The sequence below is a fragment of the Clytia hemisphaerica genome, unplaced genomic scaffold (assembly GCF_902728285.1).
Source record: "Clytia hemisphaerica strain Z4C2 unplaced genomic scaffold, Clytia hemisphaerica genome assembly, whole genome shotgun sequence".
Taxonomy (NCBI): domain Eukaryota; kingdom Metazoa; phylum Cnidaria; class Hydrozoa; order Leptothecata; family Clytiidae; genus Clytia; species Clytia hemisphaerica.
Window position 1 is genome coordinate 326033 of NW_027103905.1, and position 27571 is coordinate 353603.

Genomic DNA, 27571 nt, shown 5'->3' on the forward strand with positions numbered 1-27571 from the left:
TTACTATGTTTTTAATCATTTACCTATGCGATCATTGTTAAATTTAGCAAAAAGGCTGATTTTGTAATCTGCGTTGGAGCAAGAAGATTGGCCGGATAGGTATCAATTTATTTTTCACGTTCTAATGTAGAAAACCTTCTTCTCACAGTTGGTAGAATGATCATAGATAATTGAGGTATGTATTTGTTTAGTTCGTTTTAATTAGCTCTCTTAGCTTTCTGAAGTATTGTAATAAGTGCGTCAATGTCACAAAAATGACTCATTAAGTATTCATCCACTACTAAATAGGTAAGATGGATTTATCTGATTTTCCACTGTTTTATGATCAATGCCTTATCTCTTTAATAAATCCTTCATATCTTTCTTGTTTCTAATACCTTTCATTATGCTGATTATTACGATTAGTAATTACGTGATGTGATTGAGTATCTAGCTGTTCGTCTGTAATCAAACTTTAATTAAATCCAACAGCAAGCGTCCAGGTGAGGAAGTGAGGATAAGTTTTGAAAGTCACCATCGCCATCATGGGCTTGACCCAAGTAAGTCATTTTATGTTACTGTAGTTATTTAAATATATATATTGGGGTTAATTGAAGTCCATTCTTCTAAGTGTGCACTCTTTTTCTTATTACCGCGTGGAAACCACCATGCAAGGGAACTCTTCTAATTACGCTGATACAGGCTTCCACATGAAAGCGAAAAGCATTGCACACTTTCATCGAATATCGAATGGAAAATTTTAAATTTTGGTTTTTCAGTTATTTTTTTAGAAGACAGACAAACTGTATGTATATCCTTGTTTTTTTCCTTGAATCTCTGCCATCTTAAGAGATACCAAATTATCAACCCTTGGGTCCAATGTTGAGCGAAAATGTGTATGAGGTATAAATGATTTGAACGGATTAACTAACATTCTATCTTTCTTCTCACTTACAGAATGATTACTTCAAAGAAAAAATACGAACCAACCAATCACGATACATCTTCGTTTTTTCAATTCTGGTCCTTCTTTTATCCATTGGTTGCTTAGCAACAGCTTCGTTACTGAAAAAAGAGAGCTCTGATATTCAAGATGATGTTTTCGTCGTGTGGGCTGCAATACCTGTAAGTTGACGAGTTCTCAGCTCTCAGAAGAATATTCTCATAGAATCCACCTTTTTCTGTCCCTTACACTCTTCGAAAGCTTTCGAGAAGGTCTTTTTTTGGACCTACCCCGGTGGAGGTCCTATAAATTAACCTTTGTCCGTCCGTCCGTCTGTCCGTTCGTCCGTCTGTCCGTCCGTTAGTTACCAGCTTTTCTCATGATTGGCTCATTAGTTTTTTCTGATTTTTTGCACAATGATGCAAAATGGCAATGCCCAAAATGTGACGGAGCCCGATTTTCGAAAAAAAAATTTTGGGGGCAAATTTGGGCCAAAAAACAGCTAAAAAACGGGTTTTTTGGACTTTGTGAAAAATTGGATCATTAATTTTTTCTGATTTTTTGCACGAAAGTAGGGTACCATCATAGGTATAAGATGGCCCTCAAGCAATTTTTGCAAAAAAATTTTGTTGGTTCAAAAAAACGCATGTTATCTCTAAGAATCACTTTAATAAGCATATCAATGTTCATAGTCAAATTACTCAATTTTTTATGAGATAGATGTTTTTTTGCTCATGAGGGCTTACTTTTGAAGAATATGTGGTTTAGACAGGAAATTGGTTGCTTGGCGTGTTTTCAGAAAAACTGGCCAAATTCGATATTTTTTAAGCCACATTATCAAGGCATTGGCTTTCTCGAGATGGCTCTTTCATTCTTTATGATTTTTTACACAAAGATGCATATCTAACCCTTGAATGTGACAGAACCCGATTTTCGAAAAAAAATGTTTTTGGGCAAATTTAGGCCAAAAAACGGCTAAAAAATGGGTTTTTTGGACTTTGTGAAAAATTGGATCATTAATTTTTTCTAATTTTTTGCACAAAAGAAGGGTACCATCATAGGTAAAAGATGGCTTAAGCAGATTTTTGCAAAAAAAATTTTTCAGCTCAAAAAAAGCATCTTGATCAACAAGAATCACTATTAATAAACATAAATCAATGTTCTTAGCCAAATTACTGAATTTTTTTATGATATAGATGTTTTTTTTTCTCACGAGTGCTTAGACAGGAAATTTTGGTTGTTTGGCGTGTTTTTATAGAAAAACTGGCCAAATTCAATATTTTTTATAAGCACATTATCAATTGCTTAGGTATTAGATTGATTGGCTCTTTCATTTTAATTTTTTTTTGCCCACAAGATGCATAACATAAATCCTCGAATGTGACGGAGCCCGATTTTTGGAGAAAAAAAATTTGGGTAAATTTCAGCTAAAAAAACGGCCATAAAAGGGTTTTTTGGACTTAGTGAAATATTGGACCATTGTTTTTTTCTGATTTTTTGTATGAAAGTAGATAAAAGATGGCTCAAGCAGACTTTTGTAAAAAATGTTTTTGGAGATGTATTTTTGCTCACGAAGTCTTGAATATGAAAGAACAAGAGCATGAAATTTTGGTTTCTAAACGTTTTTTTTATAAGAAACAAACGACTAATTTTAATAGGTCGTCACCATTTGTGTTCTGAATGATTGTTTAATGGTCACGTCACGTAGATATCAATTATAAACGTGTTAAATGCATAATCCAGGTAGGTCCATCAAAGTAGCACTTGTTTATTAAAAATTAAGATTTACCTGGGATGAAAATTATTAAGTCTTTAAGCCTACATACTAATCTTCCCTTTATTTTCAGGCTGTATTGTCAGGACTTTTGGGAATTATTACTTCCATTTCCAGAAAGAAACTCGTGGTAAGAAGATTATTATTTAGAATGAATTAACCCCAAAAAATCTATGAAATATCGTGTGAAGAAAGACGCAGAGAGAAGAGTAATAAACTTATTTGAATGGCATCGATTGTCAAAGAGCATAAAGCTTGAATATTCATCCTTTAAAAGGTTAATTTAGGATCCAGTTACAACACTATAATAATGTTGACAGGATATTTTCCAGTAATTGTTGTGTATGGAACGCACGTTCTGGCTATTCGAACTTTTCTTTAATTTTCCCATAACTTTTCTTAGGTAAACCTACCAACACGTTTATTTCCAGTCGTGGCTAGGCTGCATGTTTTGATATATAGGGAATACTAATCGTGTCTAAAATTCCCGTCCTGTTTCAATTTTTTTAACTTCAGAAACCAAATGATTGTATTAACCTCTGGCCATTAAATTTTTTAATTCGGATTTAATGAAATTTAACGAGCTCTCATATAAAGCTTACTAATCAAGCTACTTTAATCGTAGAAATTTTAGCGAGACTAATTTTAGCGTATATTAGCGAGTCAGGAAAATCTTGATTTTTTTTGGATTTATTTTAGCGAATCACGATTTCAAAAAATTTCGCGTGGATAAATTTTAGCGAATACTCGTATTACATTATTGACTGAATTCGTTTTCTAACATTTCTTTGCACTTAAACCCTTCCTATTGATAAAAATGTATCAAGGCAATATAACCAGAAATTTGGCGTGGATAAATTTTAGCGATCTGTCGTGTTGGCGTGTTTTAGCGAGATTTATTTTAGCGAAAATAGGGCGCTAAAACGCTAAAATTAGTCTCGCTAAAATTTTTACGATTAAAGTAATCAAAATCCAAAAACATAAAGACGGGAATCGGCCGATACCAAAACATATCAGAGGGGATGTGTGCAGCCTAAGTTGAGGCAAGCAGAAAATCGACTATTTAACCTTTTACGTCTTATCTTTTAGTTGATGATTTTCCTTCTGTTGACCTGCTTGTCCATCGTGCTTTGTGGATTGTCAACCACAATGTCAGGACTAGCCTATAATAACCAGAGTTGGTCATACATTGGAGAAGAGGCTAAAAACTGTGACAATAGGACAGTTGGCAAATGTTTATGTGTTGTGAAAGTGGTCGTTCCTGCGCCTTTTGCATGTGAGTAACTCAGACGTGATCTTCTTCATGGACTGGTGTATGGAGTTTGAGCGGTTAGATTTGCTCATCATTCTATGCTAGATAATATGAATAGACTGATACCCAGTGATATCTGGCCCTACTAGTCTAGGGGATCCAAACTATTGCTTTATTGACTTTGATGAAAATAATTTTACCTCAACTTTCAATTGGATTTGGAATACTGGAAGAGCATTTTTTTCAATTAATTTATTTCATCTCTCTCATAGCAAGTACATGTGAAGTTCTTGAAGATGTGGCACATTATTTGTTGGTACAAAGTAGCTTGTTAGCTGTGCTCTCTATTCTGTCCATTATCTCAGCCTTCTTTGCTACATCGTTCTTGTGTTGTCTACCTTGGTCTGTGAGTATATTAAATCATAGTCCGTATAAAAAACTCTGGTCTGCAAGCTTATTGTTTTAACTTTTTGTTAGCTTTTTCCCGGGGCTTTTTCCTTTGTTAATATCAAAAGATAAAAATCGATTGTCTCAGTTTTTGATCACGTTACCGAGAGATTGGGATTGGTTTAAGATTTAACCACGTGAACAATGAGTGAGCAAAACAAACTAATTTCTCAAACACAAGTTCAAAAGTAAGAAACAAAAGGCTTCCAGACCGGGGCTTTTTATACGGACTATGGTTAAATGTTTTTGGTCCCTCAATTTTCAGGATAAAGATTTAGAATTATGGAATTGTTTTAATGAAGCAATAAGCTTATATAGCAAGAGCATAATTTCTAAGAATCACTCGAACAACTTAGTATTGATGATGTACGTCTACTATAACAACCACTTGGAGAAATTATTGATTATGTATTATAGTATAATTTAATTTTCTCTTCACTCTCTTCCCAATTCGGCTCTTGCAACCGATACATAGTGAATTTTCATAATTGCGGTGTTTAAAAATGTGTTTTTCTGACTGATGTAACCAACAAAACTATGGCATGTTATACATTTTTCTGTTAGACAAACTATTCCTGAATCTGAAAATGCAAAAATTGCATTGAAAAAATTTGACGAAGAAGAAAATGAAGACTTTTGCGAAGAAGAGTATTTCAACTTTGAAGGGCTTAGTTTTGGTGAAGAAGAAACATTTTGAAAAAATTTTCGCAGTAGATGGTGTATCTTTTACCGAACAATAAAAATTTTGCGGAAAATTTTTGTAAATGCTTCTTTGTCTCGAAATCTTCAAAATAGTGGTTTTTCATCAATTTTTCATCTGGATTTTGCTTAAAAAAACAGTCATAACTTTTGACACATCGTTTTAGAAAAATTTTCCGCAAAATTTAAAATAGTTCAATTCTTTGCGGACAGTGTAAAGAAATTTTGAAACAAAAAAGTTAATTACCCATTAAAACTAAGCACTTTTTGTAAAAGAGGGTGATGCAACATATTATTAACATCTTTTTAAAGTTCATAACGTCATTTTTGCAATTAAATTCTTAATTACTCTTAAGGGATTCGATTAAAAAGCAATTTATAAAGGCAATTCTTTGTTAAAAGTGTTAAGGAACCTGAAATATAACTTTTATGTTCAAATACCAAAATCAATTTTTGGACTATGGTCAGAGCCCTTAAGTGGATTTAATTTCGCGTCGATTTTCGCGAATTTCGACCATTTTTGCAAAAAAATCCGTAAAATAAATTAGCTGAAAAAGTGATCGATTCGCGAAATTTTGTCAATGCGAAAATTTTAAAACTTCAATTTGCAACGAAAATTTATTCACTTAAGGTATTTAACTTTTAGTTCAAATTGTTTTTTTCTCTATTTGTAGTACCTCGAAGACCAAGGTCGATGAAAAGGCAAAACTGTACTGTAAGAAGGTATTTTTTTATTCATGTGTAGAAGGACGGCTTATTTACAACTCATTATTTCCAATTCTGCTGACTCAACGATTTATTCACCAATCGTAATTTGCTAATTCATTCATCAGACGTCCTATTATGTATCTTCATTCGAACAGCGTATTTTAAAATCATTTTTATTTGTTAAATCTAATTATTATATTTTATTATCAATATCAAATTATAAATCTTTGTTTTATAGCATACTTCAAGTTCGATCAATAAAACAATCAAAACTAATTTAACGCATGATTGAATTTTGCTTTTCATTCGATTCAATTTTTTGATTGGTTATTTTTTTTTTTCGAATGTTTCGAATGTTTTTGTTTTGTTTTCGCTTCAATGCACATCGTCTTTCTCGAACTTCTGCTGCAGAGGAACTCACTTTCGGCCTGAAAGCTGCAATACGCTATCTTTTGCAAAAAAGTGCTGGAAATCTGCAAAGTTAAACCTTTGCAAAAAGTTTGAGTCAAATTTGAGGCTCTTTGTTATTTCATTGACATGTTTTGAGGTGGTGTTTTATACCTTGTAATAACAATGCTGTTCTATTTTTGTTTTCTATTCCTGGTTGCTTCAAGCAAGGTAAGAAGAATTTTTTTTAATATTGTGAGCTTTTTTAATCATTTTGAAATATTTGCCATACAATGCACGCTGACTTCTGTAGCTATTCTTGTCTTCTTTAACCGAAAGATCTCTTTCTCCAAAACTCGAACTTGCAGTTTGATAAAGCCAGTCTCATTTTTGGACCTACCGGGAGGTCCTTTAATTTGACCGTTGTCCGTTCGTCTGTTACAAGCTTTTCTCGGGATTGGCCCATTAGTTTTTTTTTATTTTTTGCACAATGATACAAAATAGCAATGCCTTAAAAGTGACGGAGCCCGATTTTAGAAAAAAAATTTTGGGGGGCAAATTTGGGCCAAAAACTACCTAAAAATAAGGTTTTTTGGACTTTGTGCAAAATTGCTTCATTACTTTTTCCTGATTTTTGGCAGAAAGATAGAGTGCAAGGTACCCTAAAATGTGGCTGAAGTAATTTTTCTCGGAAAATTTTTTTTCGTCGTCAAATACGGATTTTCGCAAATTTGGGCCAAAAACTACCTAAAAATAAGGTTTTTTGGACTTGGTGCAAAATCGCTTCATTAGTTTTTCCTGATTTTTGGTAGAAAGATAGAGTGCAAGGTACCCTAAAATGTGGCTGAAGTAATTTTTCTCGGAAAATTTTTTTTCGTCGTAAAATACGGATTTTCGTTTTTTGGGGAAATTCCCTTTTACCATTTTCCTGTTAGCAGCTTTTCTCGGGATTGGCTCATTAGTTTTTTTTTATTTTTTGCACAATGATACAAAATAGCAATGCCTAAAAAGTGACGGAGCCCGATTTTTGAAAAAAAAATTTGGGCGGCAAATTTGGGCTGATTTGGGCCAAAAACTACCTAAAAATAAGGTTTTTTGGACTTTGTGCAAAATTGCTTCATTAGTTTTTCCTGATTTTTGGCAGAAAGATAGAGTGCAAGGTACCCTAAAATGTGGCTGAAGTAACTTTTCTCGGAAAATTTTTTTTCGTCGTAAAATACGGATTTTCGCAAGTTTGGCCCAAAAACTACCTAAAAATAAGTTTTTTGTTTTTTTGAACTTGGTGCAAAATTGCTTCATTAGTTTTTCCTGATTTTTGGCAGAAAGATGGAGAGCAAGGTTCTCTAAAAAGTGTCTGAAGCAGTTTTTTTCGGGAAATTATTTTTGGCCGTAAAAATCGGTTTTTCTTATTTGGGGAAATTCCCTTATGTCATTTTTAGGGAAAATAAGCGTTTCTGGCGATTGGATCGATATTTTTTTCTGATTTATTGTACTTGAAGTCCGATTTTCAAAAAATATTTTTTTGGCGCAAATTTGGGCCAAAATGTGCCTAAAAATGGGGTTTTCTGGACTTTGTGTGAAATTGCTTCGTTAGTTTTTTCAAATTTTTTTGGACAAAGATAAAAGGCAAGTATCTCTAAATCGTAACTCAAGCTGTTTTTTCCGGAAATAATTTTTTGGCTGTAAAAATCGGATTTTCTTATTTGGGGAAACTCCCTTTTGTCATATTTAGGGAAAATGAGCATTTCTCGAGATTGGCTTGGTGTTTTTTTCTTATTTTTTGCATAGTGCTATAAAATGGTAATATTTAATTTCTGATGGAGCTTGATTTTCGAAAAAATAATTTTTTGAGCAAATTTGGGCAGAAAAGTGCCTATATTCAAGCTGCTTATTACACTTTCTTACTCTCTTGCTATTTGTCCTATTTTTATCTGATTTTGATCACCAGGTAGGTCCGTTCAGCATGTTGCTTGTTACCTTTCGGTTGACTCCTCACTCTTTTTTGTTCGTTTTCTTTTTATAAGAAGAACAAGTATATGTTTTTCGGTTCTTCTGTTCTCGTTTATATGAAAAAATTAATCCCTAGTTTTACTACTTGGAACCTTAAAATCCAGCCATTCTAAGGCTGACGCTTGTTCCCATTTTTTTTATTGAGTATAGCCCCGTTATTTCTTTAAAATTGTTTTTATGTTTTGGTTCTTATCTATTTCGTTACAGCTGACCAGAGGTGAATTAGATTTAGAGAATATTTTGAAACAAATTACTCCTGAAACTCATGAAGAACTTTCTTCCGACAAAAACATTGCACGGCTACGTCGCGATGACGTCATTAGCGACGAAATGAAAGCCGTCATTAATAACTTGCCGTTACAAGAGGAAAAGGTGACGGAGAAACGTGACACGGCCACTGAAGCCAACAAGAAATTCTCAGTGGTTAAGTTGCCGGATGTCACCAAAAATCAAACAGCGTTACCACAGCAACCGGCTAAAGCAAACGCTGCTCCGGTAAAAAATATTGGAGAGGCTGTTTTGGACGACGTGTCCTCCGGTAGTGGTGATTCCGAAAGTGGAAGCGGTGCTTCCGAATCGGGAAGTGGTGAAACCGAAATGACAGCAGATAAACGTTCCAGTGTTAACTTAATGGCGGCGAAAAATGATGCTAAATTGGCCATGAGTCTTGAAGATTCCTCTGATGATGCGAGCGGTAGCGGCAGCGGGGATGATGAGGGAAGTGCTGATACTGGTGCTTCAAAACGAAACTTAATGGAAAGTCAACCTGCTCAACCAGTTGCTGGTGTTCCAGGGCAAGGTGTAAACGTAGCAATGCCTGCTGCTGTCAAAGTACCAGGGAACGTCTCAAAAGTGGTCACTTTGAATCCTGGAGGTTACAACGAGACACCCATGTTGAAACAACAAGCCAATAAAACTGACGGGAACGCCACGTTGACAGAAATTAAATTTTTCAAACCACAAGAAAACACCACTGAAGTAATGGATAAAGTCAATCAAAGTCAGTCAAATTTCAATCAAAACTCAACATTCCCAAACGTATTAAACAGCGCTGCAACCAACTTGACAAAACATGGAAACACCTCCACCAAAACAGGTACCAAGAAAGACACTTTCCCTGATGAAGTTTCAAATGTTGCAGATAATCTGTTCAATTTTGAAAATGATGATGAAGGAAAATCTGCAGGAGCGACCGAAGGTGATGAATCGCTACCAGGAAGCCAAGGTAAATAATTCAAATTGATGTTGCTCTTTTACTGCTCTCAGAGAAGGATAAGGGTCAAATGCTTTACTTTTTACTGGAGGTAAAATTAAACTTAAACTTTTCATGGTGCTGGGGCGAAAGATTGTTTCGTTTTCTTTTTAGTTTGAACGACTTGAATGCATTATTTTCCTGTGTATTTTATTGTATGTTGACAACGTAGGCTTCACATTTTGTACTTGTCATCAAGATTGTCTTTTCTATGACTTTGAATGATATTTATTTTTACATAGAAGGAAGCTCCTTGGTCAATATTTTGTTTATAGCTCCTGACAATCCTCATGCTCAAGCATGAAACTCCGAATGACATTTTTTTGTAATTTATATGAAAGACGTTTTCATAAATTACGTCACGTTCAACGCTTACCTTGTTTTCAAAATATTGCAATGGTGATTGATAATGAGGGGAGCTTTACTCGGTGGTGGATTTAATCCCCTTGGTAACGGTTCCAAAATGAGGTAGTCGTTGCACTCGAAATAATTTATGAAAAAGCCTTTTGATATAGGCATGACAATCTCCTTGTCCATTAACCAGTCTGTTTTTTGTTTTTTTCATTTTGAACAGGTGGACCAATTGGCGAAGACCTGATGAGTTCCATGACTTCTCCTTCATCTAACGAAAAGAAGAGCGTTATCGCTAACGTCTCCATGCCAACAAAAGCACCCGCATCCAAGAAATGGAAGGTGGTACCCTCATCAAATGATGTCGCAGGGTCGGGCGCCAGTGTTCCAAATGACGAGATCAAAATGCAGGTTGAGAGCTCCATCGGCACATCTTTTGATGCCAGCATGAAGAAAGCTGCAGATAACATGGAAGCTGAACTCCTCCCTGGTGACTATGGAGATGCGTCACTCTCCTTGTCTGATCTCTCCGGAAGTGGCTCTGCGGAGGAGAGCGGAGATTCCGAGGAGAGCGGATCGGGAGCAGATGTGGTAGAGAGTGTTGAGCCAAAAAAGAAAACAGTCATTGTGCCCAATGGTGCACTACGTAATAGCTCGCTGGTGGACGATTCCGTTACCGATGGAACCGACGAGTCCGGTGATTCTGAATCAGGATCGGGAAGTTCCGGTTCGGGATCAGGATCCGGTGATTTTGATAGTATGATTACCAATAAGAATGAAGGAGAAGCAGAATCTTCACCATTCGGTTTGCATGCAATCGAGGCTACTTCATCACAGGCAAAACCTGCATTGAAGAATTTCCGATTCGCCAATGCCACGACTAACAACAACATCAAGAATAATTCATTACTTCACACCTTCGGTGAACCTGAAGCAGATACTCAATCCTTCTTAGAAGAAAGCGACGCGAGCGATGATGCGGATAGTGGATCAGGATCGGAGAGTGGAGACGATTCATCAGGTGATGCAGCCAGCGGGAGCGTAGCGGATGATGATGAAGCTTCATTTAAACCTTCCTTGAAAAACGAAGTGAGCCCTCTTGCCAAAGATAATGTGGTGAGAGCGAACGCCCAGCAAGAAACACCACACGAACAACCAGCTGCAACCAAAACTGACATCGCCGGTACGTATTTCCCACCTCACTAGTTTCTGACCTAATTAATGTCTCTGAACCTTTGATTGATTATCTTCCTTTCTTGGGTAAATGTTTTAATACTTTTTAAAGGTATTTGACGTTTATGGTAGGGGGTTATAAAATTTTTAGATCATCTTCATGATGGTGACAGGCTCCATAGCAACCGTTTTTACTTGCAAGGTAGCCATGTTGTAAGGTCAAAACAATCTAATACAAAAATAATTTTACGTGGTTAGTTTGACCTCTTTAGAAGCTCTTTCAGCCGTGTATACAAAAAAACGTCGTGATTGAAATTTAAATACTTTTTCTTTAGATTCGGATGAAGCCACGGTTGAAGAGGTTAAACCATCAGAAAGTGAGGCGGAAGAAGAAGCGCCTCAACCCGCCCCTCACAAACGCCATCACCACGCCCACCATCATAAACACCACCATCATCACCATAATATAGAAGAGGACGTTTGTACTGATCGACAAAATTGTCCGCCCTCGCCAACACACGACCGATTCACAGTAAGACAAAACTTTTTCAAAGAGCGAACTCCGAATATGAAAACATTTCCTCTCTATAATGGTTGTAAACTTGGTGCTTTTCTTTCCTCTTTTTTCGCAAACAATTATTTGACCCATTCTGATTGGCTAAAAAGCTCCAAAATATCCGCACTATGCGACGTCTTTATATAAACGCAAATAGACCCTTGAACATATATTTACAATAACTATTTATCTTTCAGAACCCAAAGGCATTTCCACAAGAAGGAGATATCGTTACTCAAGAATTCTTGGAGCATTTGATGGTTTCTCAGCTTCTCGAACAGAATGTCAATCTCTTTTACACCAATATGGCCGGACGTCCCGGAGAACAAGGAGAATCTGGTAATAAAGGACCACCTGGTACAGCAGGAACCCCGGGAATGAATGGATTCCCTGGAGCACCAGGAGAACCTGGTCTTTTTGGTGAGCTATCCTCTTATTTCTTTTCTTATTTTTTATCTCTCCTCCATACAGATCAACTTTTTCTAATCTGGCGGATTTTCTTTTATTATTCTTTCTAGCTTAAATACAGTTCGGATTCATGATTCATTCATGATTTCCAATAAGGATTGAGGTTCTATATATTTATTTATTTGCATAAATTCATTACAATTACTTTCGCAAATAGTTTTATAGTTTCAATGAGTTTCAGGATGTGTCACCAAGCAGAATTGTTAAACCGATTTTCTCATTGAGAAGCAGATCCAATTAGTTCTATGATAAGAGGGTGTTCAAATAAATCATTCTCCACATTATCTCTATACTTTTCAAGGCGCCCCTGGAAAACCTGGTCCAAAAGGTATCCAAGGACCTCCAGGCTTCCCTGGAGGAAAAGGAGATTTCGGTTCAATTGGTGAAGAGGGTCTTCAAGGACCACCAGGTGCTCCTGGCGTTCCAGGGCCACCAGGAGGAGAGGAGGCTGCGGCGATGGTTCGATCTTTAGAAGTTGGAGGCGGTGGTAGAATGCCGGTAAGAATTGTTTGTGTATGGTTTGTGTATGGAGATAATTAGTCGCGATATCGTCCGTGAAAAGATACCTTCGTCAAACAGTTACTTTAAGTATACAAATCTTTGCTAGGTATAAAAATTTACAACAGAAAATGTAAAAGTAAATCTTATGTTCTAAAGATTTTAAAAATAGCGATTAAAATTTTTCTAATCGATCAAAATATTTGATCGTATACTTTTCTGAACATTCAAATCAATGTCTTTGAATGTCTTTAGTTTGGATATTTGATACCACTACCAATTTCTTTTGAACAGGCTTTAATGTATAGTTCGTATCTTATTAGCTCAAAAATGAAATTTTACGATGTTTCTAATGTACTCTGGAAGATTAAGAAGATGACCTTTTTTCGGACCACCCAGTATTGGCATCATGAAATTCCTCAAACACCCCTGTATCACATACCTGGTGGTAGAAATACCCTACACTTTGAGCCCCACTAGAAAATTGACTCGAAATTCAATGGAAAAGGTTGCGCTCCAAATTCATCCCACCGGATCATTGAGCTTGAAACAATAAAATAATTTCTATCATATTCGGATTTCGATAGAAGTCTTTATCCCTGCTGTAGAAGAAGGTTCCAGCGGGGCTGTGAGACAGGGGTGTGCTCAAGCTTCCTAGGGATGTAATTTACAGTATTTGGGGGTGTCAAATTTCTAAGAGATGGACCTATTCCTACTAGTAGCACTCCATCGCCTATTGAATTACTACAATCATGGACGAAAATGGTTAAACAAGAGTAGAATATAAGCTTCACCTCCATCCCCCTCAGTGACAATGCTGAAGGGCATTGGAAAAGTCGGTGGGACGGCCGTTTGCACTAAACATTGCCATTGCTTTCCCAGCATGATTTTCCAGTGTTTTTCTCAAACATTAAAGTCCATGATTGCATCTGTTGAATACTCTTGTGATTTTCATACTCAACTTTACGCTCTTTGAATGGCAATCTATCTTTGTTTTATTTTCAGAATTGCAGTTTCGCATGTGAAGGTGAAAAAGCTTGGCTGCAATGTCAACCTTACGAAGCCATTCGAATCCTTCGCGTTTTCTGGGGGCGTGAAGATGACCAGGTTGGAAAACGCGCCCAAATTTGTGGCGACCCGCCCGCAGGTTTAAAAACGAACGTGGCTTGTGAAGGAAACGGAGATAGCGGTTTCAAGAAAGTTAAAAATCAATGTCAAAATCGAGAAGGTTTGAAATCTTTTTCTCATTCAGTGAACAGTACCCATGTTTTTTAATCGACTTGAGAATAATTTTAACGTTATTAAAAAAACGTTTTTAAGAATTTTCATGTTTTATTAGCGAAAACAGACATTTTCTTACCTAGTTTAAGGTAGTAACTTTAAGGGAACTAATTTTCGCCATTATTTTCGTGGTTTTTCGCAGTACCGCGAAAATTAGAATCTGCGAGTTACAAATTTGTGGGACAAGCTGGAGTTTTTACAAGCTCTTATTTGATTTGGTTGGTCGTTAAGAAGTAATAAAAGAATCTTATTACTTTTTCTAAAGAACGCGTCATCTCTATCACTTTAAATGACCAATTAGTGAAGTATCTTGTAAAAACTCCAAGGCATCTCAAATTTGTCTATTTTTTACGGAATAATTTGAAAAATCTCTTTATTTCGTAATTCTGATATTTTTCTTTCTAGCCTGTGAATTGGTTGCGTCTCGTATTTTCTTCGATGACGACAGTTGTCCAGACTCTTACAAATACATGAAAGTGTGCTACGAATGTGCGTATGATGAATCGAATGCTGTCGATGTTTTGAAAATGAAGAAGAAAAGAAGGAAGAGAAAGAGAGGTAATATAGAAGGGAAAAAAGGGAAAATTTCGGTTACCACACATCCTACTTAGCTTTGGCTGGGAGTCGTAGCTTGGATATAAAGAGCTCTGTTAAGTAAACAGGTTTCTAGAAAAAACACCATTTTTTAGAATATGCCATGCCATAAGCATCAAACTCGAAACCAGTACCTTAGTTCGTTTTTTATGATTCTGATAACGCTCACGATTGAACCACATCCATCATTAAAATCAAAAAGTGGTGCAAATGGCTCTGGGTACGAAGATTGCATGAGCACCACAAAGACAAATAAAACTTCTTCGGGTAATTTACAGTTCAACTGAAATCTTAATAAGTCAGGGTGGAAAGTTTTTCAGTAGGTAGAAGCTTTTCTGTGGATTTACAAAAAAGGTAAGAATAGGGGTGAAAGGCTGCAAGAAATCCCTCTGTAATTGAATTTCTTGGCTCTATTGTGTATGTTAGTTAATATTTTACCTTTAAACTCTTCAAATAAAAGGAAGAAATTCGGGTGGGAAGGGTCCTGACTGAATTGTAACAAGAATTATCATATTTCGATGTTTTTCACACTCCAGGAAGCGAGAACGACTTTGACATTCGACACAAACGATCATTATGGGATAGTTCTGATAGTGGGTTATGGAAAAACCCGGTACATCAAATCCGGAAGTGAATGATCGGAAATACTGGTAAAAATCGCTGAAATTGCTTCAAATTCACTCAATCGAGATAAAATTTGATAGAGACCATTTAGAAAGAACCCATTTCCACCAGAAATTATGAATGTTTGATTGTGAGATGCTACAAGCGATAACGATAATCTTTTTCCAACCTTGCTTGGGATTGGTCCTTTATTTGTTAATTGAGATTTTTAAGCTCGCCTCAATTCCATGGGCTTTGCTTGCCAAAAGATTGTAGTGAAATTCTTCAGGGAAGATTTGAATCGACTGTGTTACATTCATTCGAATTATTGTTGTTTTCCATTGACAATATATAAATTAGACAATACTATTTTTGATAAAACTTATTCTTTTTTGTAATATAGATTTTGAACTTCTATTGGAGTTATTTTTTGTAAGTACGACATTTTTATTAATTTGAAGTTTGCTGAATATTCTGAATCTTTTAAAGGAAATGATTCGATTTCTTTTTGAAAAAGTTGACTCCTCTTTCAAGTCAAGTAACATCTAAATCTTTTTTTAATTCCATGACACTTAACCTAAGAAAAGTTACCTTGAAAAGTAGCACTTGAAAAAATCTGCTTTTCAGTTCAATTTGATTCAAAATTTTAAAATGTCAAATTTCGCTGAAAATAAGAAAAAGTCGCGATGATATACTTCTTTTCGTACTACCTTAAGGGCTCTGACCATAGTCCACAAATTGATTTTGGTATTTGAACATAAAAGTTATATTTCAGGTTCCTTAACACTTTTAACAAAGAATTGCCTTTATAAATTGCTTTTTAATCGAATCCCTTAAGAGTAATTAAGAATTTAATTGCAAAAATGACGTTATGAACTTTAAAAATATGTTAATAATATGTTGCATCACCCTCTTTTACAAAAAGTGCTTAGTTTTAATGGGTAATTAACTTTTTTGTTTCAAAATTTCTTTACACTGTCCGCAAAGAATTGAACTATTTCAAATTTTGCGGAAAATTTTTCTAAAAAGATGTGTCAAAAGTTATGACTGTTTTTTTAAGCAAAATCCAGATGAAAAATTGATGAAAAACCACCGTTTTGAAGATTTCGAGACAAAGAAGCATTGACAAAAATTTTCCGCAAAAATCTTTATTGTTCGGTAAAAGATACACCATCTACTGCGAAAAAATGTTCAAAATGTTTTTTCTTCGCCGAAACTAAGCTCTTCAAAGTTGAAATAGTCTTCCTCGCAAAAGTCTTCATTTTCTTCTTCATCAAATTTTTTCAATGTAATTTTTGAATTTTCAGATTCAGGAATAGTTTGTCTAACAGAAAATGTATAACATGCCATAGTTTTGTTGGTTACATCAGTCAGAAAATACATTTTAAACACGGCAATTATGAAAAATTCACTATGGTCAGAGCCCTTAAGGGAACTTTTTTTTGCGGTTCGCAGTTCAAGATTTAATATTTAATATTTGCGGGAACTCAATTTTGCGGATTTCTTACTTGAAAAAAAATTAGAGCCGTACTGTGAATTATTCGACCTTTGTTTTTCGCATTTGAAAAATTTTGCGGGAACTTAATTTTACGGTTGGGCCTAAATCCTAAAAAACTCCAAAATTTACTTGCCGCAAATATTAGTTCCCTTTACTTAAGGTAGTACTCGTTTTCTTCTTCGCTGGTTTCTTCTTATCTAATGCCAATAAAAATGTCCCTTGCCAGAATTTTTAAAACGTGTAAGCGACTTATTAATCCTCCATAAGAAACACTTTGAAAAACCGAATTCGTCAGCCCTTTTCGTAAATAAATGAAACTCATCGAATAGGGGGACAAGCTGGAGTTTTTACAAGCTCTTGTTTGATTTGGCTGGTCGTTAAGATGTAATAAAAGAATCTTATTACTTTTTCTAAAGAACGCGTCATCTCTATCACTTTAAATGACCAATTAGTGAAGTATCTTGTAAAAACTCCAGCTCATCCCCGAATAGGAGAGGTGGTTTTGCTAGATAAATAAATTATTCTCGGGTTATAATACTATAAAAATAAGAAGTGTACAAGTTACTATACTGTAATAAAGGTACAAAAAGCTAAGATTAAGACTGCGGAGCGTTGGCTAGCCGCTGTGACTCGTTTAGTTCTTATAGTTGGTTGAATGCTTTTTGGTTTTCATGATACTATTAGTAGAAACAGTAGGACAATAGTAAAATTAGTTCAGTTAATGGCTGCAAAATATGAGTTTGCTGGGAGATTAGGAAAGAAAATAGAGAAAAAAAGTTTTCTATTCTGGCAGCCTATTTTATTTCCAAACAGCCCGCTAAATTTTTTTCTCTTCCTTGACTAACGAGTCAAAACAAAAACGAAAACGGAAAAATCCACAAAATTACATTAAAAATTATTAAAATAGGTTCCTAATAGTCGTTGTCCAGTTATTTTGCTGTGTAGTAAAAAAATTGAATTGTTGTATTTGCTGGTATTTGTCATTCGATCTAAAGTCTCTTAATTCGTTCAATCGTGTTGCTCTGCTAAGGCAATTCGTTTAGCTTTATAATCGTTCATTTGATCCATGCTGTAAAAAGACTTCGTACTTTTCTTTCATGATATACCTTTTTCAATGTCCATTCCATTCTTTTTTCCTCCCTTTTCCAACATCAGGGTAGATAGAGGGTGTATGAATGAGAATTGAATGTAGCTACAAAATTCGTGTCTCCTCATATCAGTTCTAGCTCGTATTTCCAGGTGGTCCTTCAAAATATTATTTACACAAACCTCTTCTCTGTATTCCTTCCATAAAATATTACGGAGATAATTCTTCAACTGATTTGTCAGTAAAATACTTTATTTATTAAAGCGTTAATCCCAACCGACTTGTTTTGCTGGATAGGAAAGTGTGTAAAACAAAAACGACGGGTTTCGGACATCCGTGCAAATCCAGCTCCTTTAAATAAAGAGGAATTGAAAAATATTTTAAAAAATAACGAAAAAAATTAGTCTTTACACTCTATTCTTTTATAAAAACAATTTTTTTATAACAACAATGAGGCTCAAAATCGCCAAAAAAGAACAATTTAGAAACAATGCTGAAATTGGAACAAATCAATTTCAAGTATTTTAGGGGTCAAAGTACTAGAAAAAATCCTGAAATACCTCAATTTGACCCTATAAATAAGAATAGGATAAGAACAATTCAAGGCTCAAAGTGCCAAAAAATAAGAGCAGCCGAGTCTCGTCAAAAAATTACTGGTTATTACCTTAAGGGAAGAAATTTCCGCGAGAAGAAATTTTCGCGGAATTTAATTTCGCGAATCAGAGTTTCAAAATGGCAAATTTCGCGGAATTTAATTTCGCGAATGAGCCGATTTCAAAAGTTTCACAGAATTTAATTTCGCGATTGAGAGTTAACAACTTAGATTAACTTTTAAGCATCACGGAGTTGTTTATATTTGTTTATATTTGATAAAAAATACACGTTATAATGCTTAAAAATCAATTGTGTCCATCTTTTTTGGTAACACCTGGTCAAAAACAACAAAATAAAAGAAGAAGAAAAAAAATCAAATTTCGCGGAATTTAATTTCGCGATTTAACAATTTTGGTGTGTTTCGCGGAATTTAATTTCGCGAATTACGCCCCAATTCGCGAAATTAAATTCCGCGAAAATTTCTTCCGCGAAAATTTCTTCTCGCGAAAATTTCTTCCCTTAAGGTATAAAAAAAGAGTGTACACGTTTTTTATAAGAACATAAAAAATTTTTGAAGCCTGCGGATGTTCTTAATCTTTTGGGTTTTAAGCCTAAAAATGTTCTTAAAATGTTTTTAATTTCACAATTTTGTGACCATTTTTACCTATTTTCCTAGTAAAAAGCCTGTTTTACAGACCACAAGGCCTTAAAATGTTCTTAACTTGTTCTTAACATTTTGGCCATCGAAGCCTTATGTTCTTATATAGTTTTTTCTTATAAAAAAACGTGGATTTGGGAGTGTTGTGTCAGTCCTTTAAGAAAGGGGGAACGAAATTCGAATACAAAGTTCCCAGATCTTTTAATACGGTAATTTACAAACAGTTGACTAAGGGATTATGAGAGAGGACTCAAAATTCTAAAAGCATCGGAAATATGAAAACTGATGCTTGCGTGACAAGAATGCGAAAAGAAAACAAACGCAATTTGTTATGACTCATCAAAATATTTCACACGCTCATGAACAACTTTGCGTGATTTGAACAAAAAATCTAACAAGGCTTTTCCCACCTCTTAAATGACTCAAAGGGCAATCAAAGAGAGGCAAGATTATCCTCGATGTCTCTCTGCCAAACAGCGTCTGGCAAAATCACGCACGTACTTTTATAGTAACACCCAGAACAGGATATGAAGGCTGATTGTAAGTAGAAGAGAAAAACTTAGCATCGTCACGAGAGGAGAAAGTGTACAGTTTGTTTGTGATATTTGGTTTCTGGCTAGATAAATTAGAGCACAAAAGATAAATTAGATCGCCAGACCTTGAAATATGCCGGACCCTCCCCCCTCCGTTCTTGTGGAAGATCTACGGCCCCCTACTTCAGTTTCTATAAGGGTGCCATCCTAATAATAACGCAAATCCATTCCTCTTTCAAGAAGTTTGCAATACTTGAGTTAGGTACGAAAATGAAGAAAGAAAAATAAGATCTTACTTGTTCACCATCGTTATCACCAAAGTCCAACCACAACAATCGTTTGGCATCATCGGATGAAGATCTCAATCGTTCGTAAGGGTTGCTCCACAGCACGGATTCCGTTTCCGTATCGGTCTTCGCCCGGGTTAACAAGAACCCGTTCTCCCAGTGAAGTGTTAAACGACATTCAACACCGTTCCACGTGACAGCTGAAATGTGAACAATAGGTGTTGTTAATAGCTAACACCGCATCTGACAAAACGGAGAACACGTTGAGGATGGTTAAAATTCTGAGGCTTTGACCTAATAAAAAAGCCAACAGCTCTCAAACAATAAATCATGCATACAGTGTTTATCAGAAATACACTCTTTACCCGGGGGGGGGGGGGGCACTCAAGGTAAATGACCTACCAGACGTTCGGCCCTTAAGGGTAGGTTTTTCATAGTTCAGCTAGTGCACTGTAAGGGTAGGAAATTACAAAACTGCACTGAACTGCACTGTAAGGGTAGGAAATTGTGATAAAAGGCCAATTTTTTGGTAAAATTGGCACAAAATTGGTCAATTTTGGAGGAAAAATTCCACATTTTCTTGGAAAATTGCAGAAATTTTCGCCCTTACGGGCGAGAAATTTTGAAAAAGTGCACTGTAAGGGTATGATTTTTCATGGAAATTCACTGCACTGTAAGGGTCCGATTTTAGAAGCCAAATTTTGGGCCGAACGTATGGTCGTTTTCAGATCGAGTGCCCCCCCCCCCGGGACTCTTTAAAAGCAAAGACAAAGGCTATCACTCTCCTCCGTGTAGCTTCAGTTTGCAAGTAGGGACCATTTAGAGCATTTGTACTGCATATTGAATATGTTTAAATTTCCTAGTTCAAGATACTTGTAAACATTTCAAGAAAGGACCGAATATAGAAAGTAAATCAATTCAGATGTCGCATGAAGCTGTTCTATCAAATTTGAATAATTGAAAATATCTGAATTTTCGATCGGAAAACAGTTTATCCTGAATGGTGTGGAAGTAAAGAAAAAGACAAAGTAAAAAATAAGATTATGGTGAATCGTAAACTTTTCACCTCTTTTCTCGCGCCTCTTTCTTTACACGCAAAGCTTTTAAAAGGTTAACGTGAAGGCGGTACTTCTACCAAGTTAAACGTTCGACTTATAGCAAAAAAAAGGTCGGAAAAGTCTGCCTTATACTCAAACCTATTGCGTAAGAGAATGTACAGAGTTTCTCAATGAACAGCAGGACGAGTTAAACACTTTTTCTTTCAAAATCTACATAAACCATGTACTTTAATGACAAGCTTACACAGCGGAAAACTGTTGAGAAAAAATTTCTTAACTAGTTGGAAATACTTCATGAAAACTTCCTTTGTTGTAACCCCTTTTAAACTTTGTTGATTTAGAATCGAACTCGCGAAAAAGAACACTCAAATTGAGTCATGACGAGAAATCAACCAAGATAAGAGGTCGCTTTGAAAAATTTCTGATCAGTTTATTCGATCATTAGTGTAATGATAATGAAATGATATCATTTTTAAACTGTGGTGAAATGTTGAAGATAAGAAACACATCACGTCAGTACGCAATCAAATGCTATCAGCTTATCATCAAGAAATACAAAAATCTCTCATCGAAAATCCACCTTCCATCATCTTTTATTATCAGTATACTGAAGAAAAAAACTTTTTGACCGAATTTTGAACTTGCTTGCAAAAATAATACCAAAGATTTTTGCACAGAAAAATATCCCAGGAAAAAACGTTTCTTGACGATTGCAATCCATTAAATCCACCCAATTAAGAAAATAAAAGCTCCCTTTCAGTCATAGATAACTGCGTAGAAAGCATCTTGTGCACATTTGAATAAGTGCAGGTTTAGTTATGTAGTTTCATTGAAAAAGAACTATTTTAAGTTTCAGAACCAAAGGAGATAAAAAAAGAGCAAAATGGTCACACTTACCACAATTAATTTCTTTGATTAGAGCAGCAGCATGATGTGCACCATTGACAAGAGCGTGTGACCACGTCGTCAATTCTTTGGGTCTTTCAACGCGAAATAGATGGCATTCGACGCCGTTACGTGTTCCCGTCCGCGTACTGAACGTCAATTCAGCTCCCATCGTATTGTTACCTGTTGGTCCCGAATGAACTAACCTAGAGAGTAAAAAAGGCCACATAATTGGAAAAAATCTGTCATCTCTTATAACTTACGAAACTTCATATTTACATAGGCGATCAATGGAACTCGTTGCAAAGCAATATTTCTATAAATGAAAATATGTGCACTGACATTCACTACTTGTACACGTAAAGACGTACACATTTTTTTATAAGAACAAATTAAATAAGAGCATAAGGCTTCGATGGCCAAAATGTTAAGAACAAGTTAAGAACATTTTAAGGCTTTGAAGACTCTAAAACACCCAATTTCTTAGTAAAATGGACAAAAATGCTCAAAAAGTGGTGAAAATAAGAACATGTTAAGAATATTTTTAGGCTTAAAATTCAGAAAGTTAAAAACATCCGAAGGCTTCAAAAACTTTTCATGGTCTTATAAAAAAAACGTGTATATTAAATCGACAAAAGACCGAAGGTTTTGTAGTATATTACCTGGTAGCCAGAAGAGGGTGACTGATATAAGGTGATGCCCAGTCCTCGCAAGACAGAGGCGTGATGTCATACAATAAAATATCTTTATCAGTGAGAGCTGCGAAGACCGGCTTCCACTCTAACCGGTTACTGTCAGGCATTTGAACTTGTTCCGCTAGCCATCCCATAACATGAACCTCTCGGTTGCCTGGTCTATCAGCAAGGATAGCATTAACTTCATCTCGGGCTACGAAAAATGGTATAGAAACAATTTTTCATTGTTACAAACAGCCCTCTTACGTCGAGATTGGTCGGGCTCAATGAGTGTTATGTTATTGAGATAGTAAAGTCGCTTCCAGATTCAAATGAATGAGTTAAGGAACAGTTTCATAAAACAGAATTTCCTGGGATGGAAATTCATCAAATTTTTTGTCTAGGATTAACATTTTTAAGATGAAGTTATTTCTAGAAAACACACATGAAAAACTGACACCTTTTAAAGCATAACTCAAGTCTTATGTTTGTTTTGATTACTTAGAAAGGACAAAAATTAAAATTTTCATAAATGTAAAAGAAAACAGATTTCACAGCGTTAGAAAAATTGGTGTCTTTTATGAGGCGATGGGATTTGATTGTCTGTAACGTGATTAGATCAAGTGACCACAATGAAATGAGATCTCTTATAATGACACATAATAAGAAGTTGATTAACAAACTCACGAAAAGACAGAACAGAAAAAAAGAGATCTACATTGAGATTGAGTTGAAACTTTTTCCACAAAAGAGAATTTCCTCTCTTAATCTTTTAATGACATTTTTGTATTCCTTCATCCACATTAACATGCTTGTTGTAAAATGTTTCTGTTTAAATTATTTTGATATTAAAAGATTGTTTTCGATTCAAATATGTAAACAAACTTTGAACTTATATAAAAAATCTACAGGACTCTTAAATTTTTCCTGATTATGCATATTATCTTTTCTAATCCATCTTATTACCAAAGAAACATAATCAAAATCTCTGAAATCTGAAATTTTGATCTAATTAATATTGAAAACATTATGGCACAGAAACTTCAAACTAATTCAAAACAAACTGTGTTTCAAATATTCTTTTATTCTCAATCTATCAGAATCGCTCCTGCAAAAGTATCAAAATTTGCTAAAATCAAGTATATGTCAAAATCAAAGTTGTAAATCAATAAATACCGCATTATTTGTAATGTTACAGTAGTCGATGATACCTGTTAAACTATGAAAATGTCCTGTCTAGGTTCCTTATCTAACTTTCTTTCTCCAAGAAAGATCCTAAAACAAGTATACAATTTCTTTTCTTCTCTATTCCAAATAAAATTGGGGAAGTCGATGCAATAGCTTTTGAGAGAAACAGGTATGCTGTAGAAAATTATACCAGCCTACAATACGACAAATACTGATCTCAACTGATTAGCATTCAAGCATGTTTTTTGAGTTAAGAAAATCCAATTGATTTGCTCTCAAATTTTTTTCAGTTGGATTGGCCCAAATAACATCATTTCAAAGCAAGAAAAACCCTCTTCCAATTTAACCAAATTCTGCATTGTATATACTTTTAGTAAATTAAGTAGATGATTATTCTCACTTGCTGTTCTCTCTATCATAACTTTCCCAATTTTTATTGAGTCAAAATTTGAAAATCTAAATAAAATTGTTATTTAGAACTGGAAAAATTCCTCTAAAGTCGATGAAAGAATCTTTGGAAAAGTGGGTATCAACAGCAAAAGTTAATTGAAAATTTCATAAGCTTGCACACCAAATATTAGCTTTGCAAAGGCCTTTTTGAAAGGTCATTAATTTTTAGTTTTATCCATCTTGGAAAATTGGGTACATTAGTTTTTTTACTTATAGAAATTTAAATTTTATACCTATCTGATAATGCCACCATATATGAAATTTGTAGTAAAAAATAAAACCAACTTCTGTTCTGTTCTTCTGTTGATAGTTTTGACTAGATGTTGAACTAAATAGACTTGGATGTTACTATTATTTTGGGTACAAATTATATATTATTGAAAAGATCTATCTTGAGCCATCTACATAGATTTATAAAAATTTATATATTTTCTGAAAAGGACTTTTACCGCTAGATCCTCAGAACAAAATATCTTACCATAAGGTAGTGACTTTGAGATTGCTGAATGAACAGAATTGAACCACTGTGATGCAACTGCATTTTCTTTTGCTCTCAAAATTGCTGCAGATCTTCCATCTGGTGTAAATATTTCAAAAGCTTTTCCATCATTTTCCATACCATTTACTGAAACATGTTTCGTTAAGTAGCATAATTTAAGAGGGATCTTTTTAAGTTCATTCCACGCTTTTGTAGCATTTGCTTCTTTTGGACCAGAGCCGGACTCCCAACTAGACTGCGATGTTGATCTTTTAAAATATGGAGTAACTTCCTTTAAATATTTAACAGTAAGTTCAACTTCTTTTCCTGCCTTCTTGAGAGCATTAACAGCTTCATCGTGAGTTGCATTACGTAAATCTTCACCATTCACTGCTAAAATAGCATCACCCATATATAAAGCTTCTGTTTGTGCAGCAGCAAGTCCATTAAAAATTTTTGAAATCAAAATAGGCATTTTATTTTCTCTACCACCCTTAATACTAATCCCAAGTCCTCCAACATCTTGCTTGATAACTCGTACAATACGAACTTGATTTGCTACATGATCCGGAACCTCGACATCCCCAACACTGCTAGTTGAATCAAGAGGTCCATTTCTCGGGTCTTTTGGACTTGCCGGAACAGAGCCATTCATTAAATGACTTTCCTCAACACTTAATATAAGAGTTCCATCCTCTAAATTAACAAGTACTTGCCTCCAAACACCATCGTGAAAAACCTCCATGATCGCACTCCTTATTCCCTGTTGCCCTGCCGCCATCTTCTTTCGATCTGTGTATTTATGTTTTGTTCACTTCGTTGTTTGCCTTGTTTTATTTTATCAGATTGCGATGACTTTTTAAAAACCAACACCCTAACAAGTGATGCCAAACAGTTTAAATCAGAAGTGCTTTAATAAGAATTTTTTGTAAGATATCCAGAAAAGGGGATCTTTCCTTTCACTTCAAAGAAGACTGGTACGAAAATTGTTTTTCCAAGAAGAGAAAAACAAAACAATCTTCAAGATTTTTACTACTGACATCTGCGGGGGAGGGTTGAACACTCCGGAGAATCCGGTTTAAATCGGGGAAATTTTCGGATTTCCTCCAAAACAAAAAACATTTGGAGGGCAAGGTCCACCTCACTGACCAGCCGGTCCACTCTCTTTTTCATTTCCAACCCCACCACCACCACCATTTTGAGGTATATTTCATGTTTTTTGTAGCAGCGGTTTAGATTCAGATTGCTTTTTTTATCCATATCACATGTGAAATTCTGTGTGTTGATTGCATTGGTGTGTGTACAATTTGAAGGTATATTTTTTTAAAGATAGATAGATAAATATATTTACCGATAAATTTTCTACGTGTAAAATTTACATTTTAGTTGGATGAAATATTTACATTTTAAAAACTTTATACATATGATATAATTACATACTACTAGCTTAAGTTGTCCTTCACTATGAAAATGAAAATCATTGAAGCTTAATGTGTACTAGGTATTATTAATGGTTGAACGGAAAAACGGAAGGGAAACAACAAAGATAGTTCCTACAAACTAGTGTCCTCGAGGTAACCTAAAAGTTTGAACATTCAAGTATTAAGTTTGGTAGAAGGTTCAGTGTGAGAAGAGAGAGAGAGAGAGGGAGAGAGAAAGAGAGAAAGAAAGAAGGAGAGAGAAATAACGAGAGAAAGAGCGAGGGAGAGAGCCTATGAGAGTCAAGTTTCCGCAATTTTAGTGAGAATGAAACGATGCAAATGTTTTTTGAGGGTTTGTTTAGAAGTCTTGAGGAAATCGCCAATGTTAAGTTTTTTGTGTAGATTATTCCAATCTTTAGTTATCTGGGAAGCTATGTTATAGGACCCATACTTTACCGTCTTTGTTTTCGGAGGTTCCAGTTTGTGTTGTGATTGTCTTGTTCCTTCATGGACAGGAGAGTATCTAAGGAAGTCAGCAAAATATGTAGGTAGTTTACCATGTAAAAAATCAAAGGCAAATAGACAGTTCTTCACCTGGAGTTGTTTCTTGATAGGCAGAATTGCAGATTTAATAAATAGAGGACGCGAAGAGTGTCTAGGAGGCTTGAAATGAATTATTCTCAGGGCTTTATTTTGAAGAACTTCGATTTTATTAAACGAGGCCTGGGTCATGAAACCGATAGTCTGGAGACAATCAGGGTTCGAATTATAAATTTTAGGAGCTTCGCTATTTTTTCTAGCGAAGCGAGGTAAAAAAAGGAGCGTCGCAGGTGAATTTTTTTCACTGTTTGCGAAGCATTTTCATTATTTTGCGATGTTGTTTAGAAGGAAATGCGAAAGTATCTTCAATGCATTTCTCGAGAAAAGCGAAGTAAGATTTGAAGTAAAAAATTATAGACAAAGCAAAGAATAGTGAAGTTTTGAAGTAGCTAGTAAAGCAATAGATAAACGAGTGAATAAAGTTGCGAGGTAGCGAGTTGATAAAGCAATAGATAAACGATTAAATAAAGTTGCAAAGTAGCGAGTTGATAAAGCAATAGATAAACGAGTGAATAAAGTAGCGAAGTGGGGAGTAGATAAAGCAATAGATAAACGAATGAATAAAGTAGCGAAGTGGCGAGTAGATAAAGCAATAGATAAACGAGTGAATAAAGTAGCGAAGTGGGGAGTAGATAAAGCAATAGATAAACGAATGAATAAAGTAGCGAAGTGGCGAGTATATAAAGCAATAGATAAACGAGTGAATAAAGTTACGAGGTAGCGAGTTGATAAAGCAATAGATAAACGAGTGAATAAAGTAGCGAAGTGGCGAGTTGATAAAGCAATAGATAAACGAGTAAATAAAGTTGCAAAGTGGCAAGTTGACAAAGCAATAGATAAACGAATGAATAAAGTAGCGAAGTGGCGAGTATATAAAGCAATAGATAAACGAATGAATAAAGTAGCGAAGTGGCGAGTAGATAAAGCAATAGATAACCGAGTGAATAAAGTAGCGAAGTGGCAAGTTGACAAAGCAATAGATAAACGAGTGAATAAAGTAGTGAAGTGGCAAGTTGACAAAGCAATAGATAATAAATAAATGAAAGAAGTAGCAAAATATAATTTTTCAACTTCGCATTTTTGAGTTACGAAATCTTTTTGGGTCGCTAAATCTAAAATTCACTTCGCATTTTGCGAAGTGCGAAGCTATAATTCGAACCCTGACAATAGTTCACATGAGAATCA

At 35.1% G+C, this 27571-nt stretch overlaps 3 protein-coding genes across 3 annotated transcripts; 2 read left to right on the forward strand and 1 right to left on the reverse strand.

Moving 5' to 3' along the window:
* Nucleotides 1-423: 423 nt before the first annotated feature.
* LOC136808987 (uncharacterized) lies at nucleotides 424-6084 on the forward strand. The gene is made up of 6 exons (XM_067065561.1): nucleotides 424-539; nucleotides 937-1104; nucleotides 2770-2826; nucleotides 3786-3972; nucleotides 4221-4354; nucleotides 5769-6084. Exons 1-6 carry the CDS (start codon nucleotides 525-527, stop codon nucleotides 5790-5792), a joined length of 585 nt encoding a protein of 194 aa, XP_066921662.1. The 5' UTR covers nucleotides 424-524; the 3' UTR covers nucleotides 5793-6084.
* A 139-nt stretch (nucleotides 6085-6223) lies between these two features.
* LOC136808986 (uncharacterized) lies at nucleotides 6224-15468 on the forward strand. The gene is made up of 9 exons (XM_067065560.1): nucleotides 6224-6420; nucleotides 8407-9424; nucleotides 10026-10985; nucleotides 11311-11507; nucleotides 11729-11951; nucleotides 12301-12497; nucleotides 13503-13725; nucleotides 14184-14336; nucleotides 14909-15468. The coding sequence occupies exons 1-9, from the start codon at nucleotides 6376-6378 to the stop codon at nucleotides 15004-15006; spliced, it is 3114 nt and encodes a 1037-aa protein (XP_066921661.1). The 5' UTR covers nucleotides 6224-6375; the 3' UTR covers nucleotides 15007-15468.
* Nucleotides 15469-17587: 2119 nt separating this feature from the next.
* LOC136808988 (beta-1-syntrophin-like) lies at nucleotides 17588-25236 on the reverse strand. The gene is made up of 5 exons (XM_067065562.1): nucleotides 24366-25236; nucleotides 22238-22463; nucleotides 21588-21781; nucleotides 19642-19832; nucleotides 17588-17911 (listed from the first exon to the last, which is right to left on the reverse strand). The coding sequence occupies exons 1-5, from the start codon at nucleotides 25144-25146 to the stop codon at nucleotides 17819-17821; spliced, it is 1485 nt and encodes a 494-aa protein (XP_066921663.1). The 5' UTR covers nucleotides 25147-25236; the 3' UTR covers nucleotides 17588-17818.
* Nucleotides 25237-27571: the final 2335 nt, after the last annotated feature.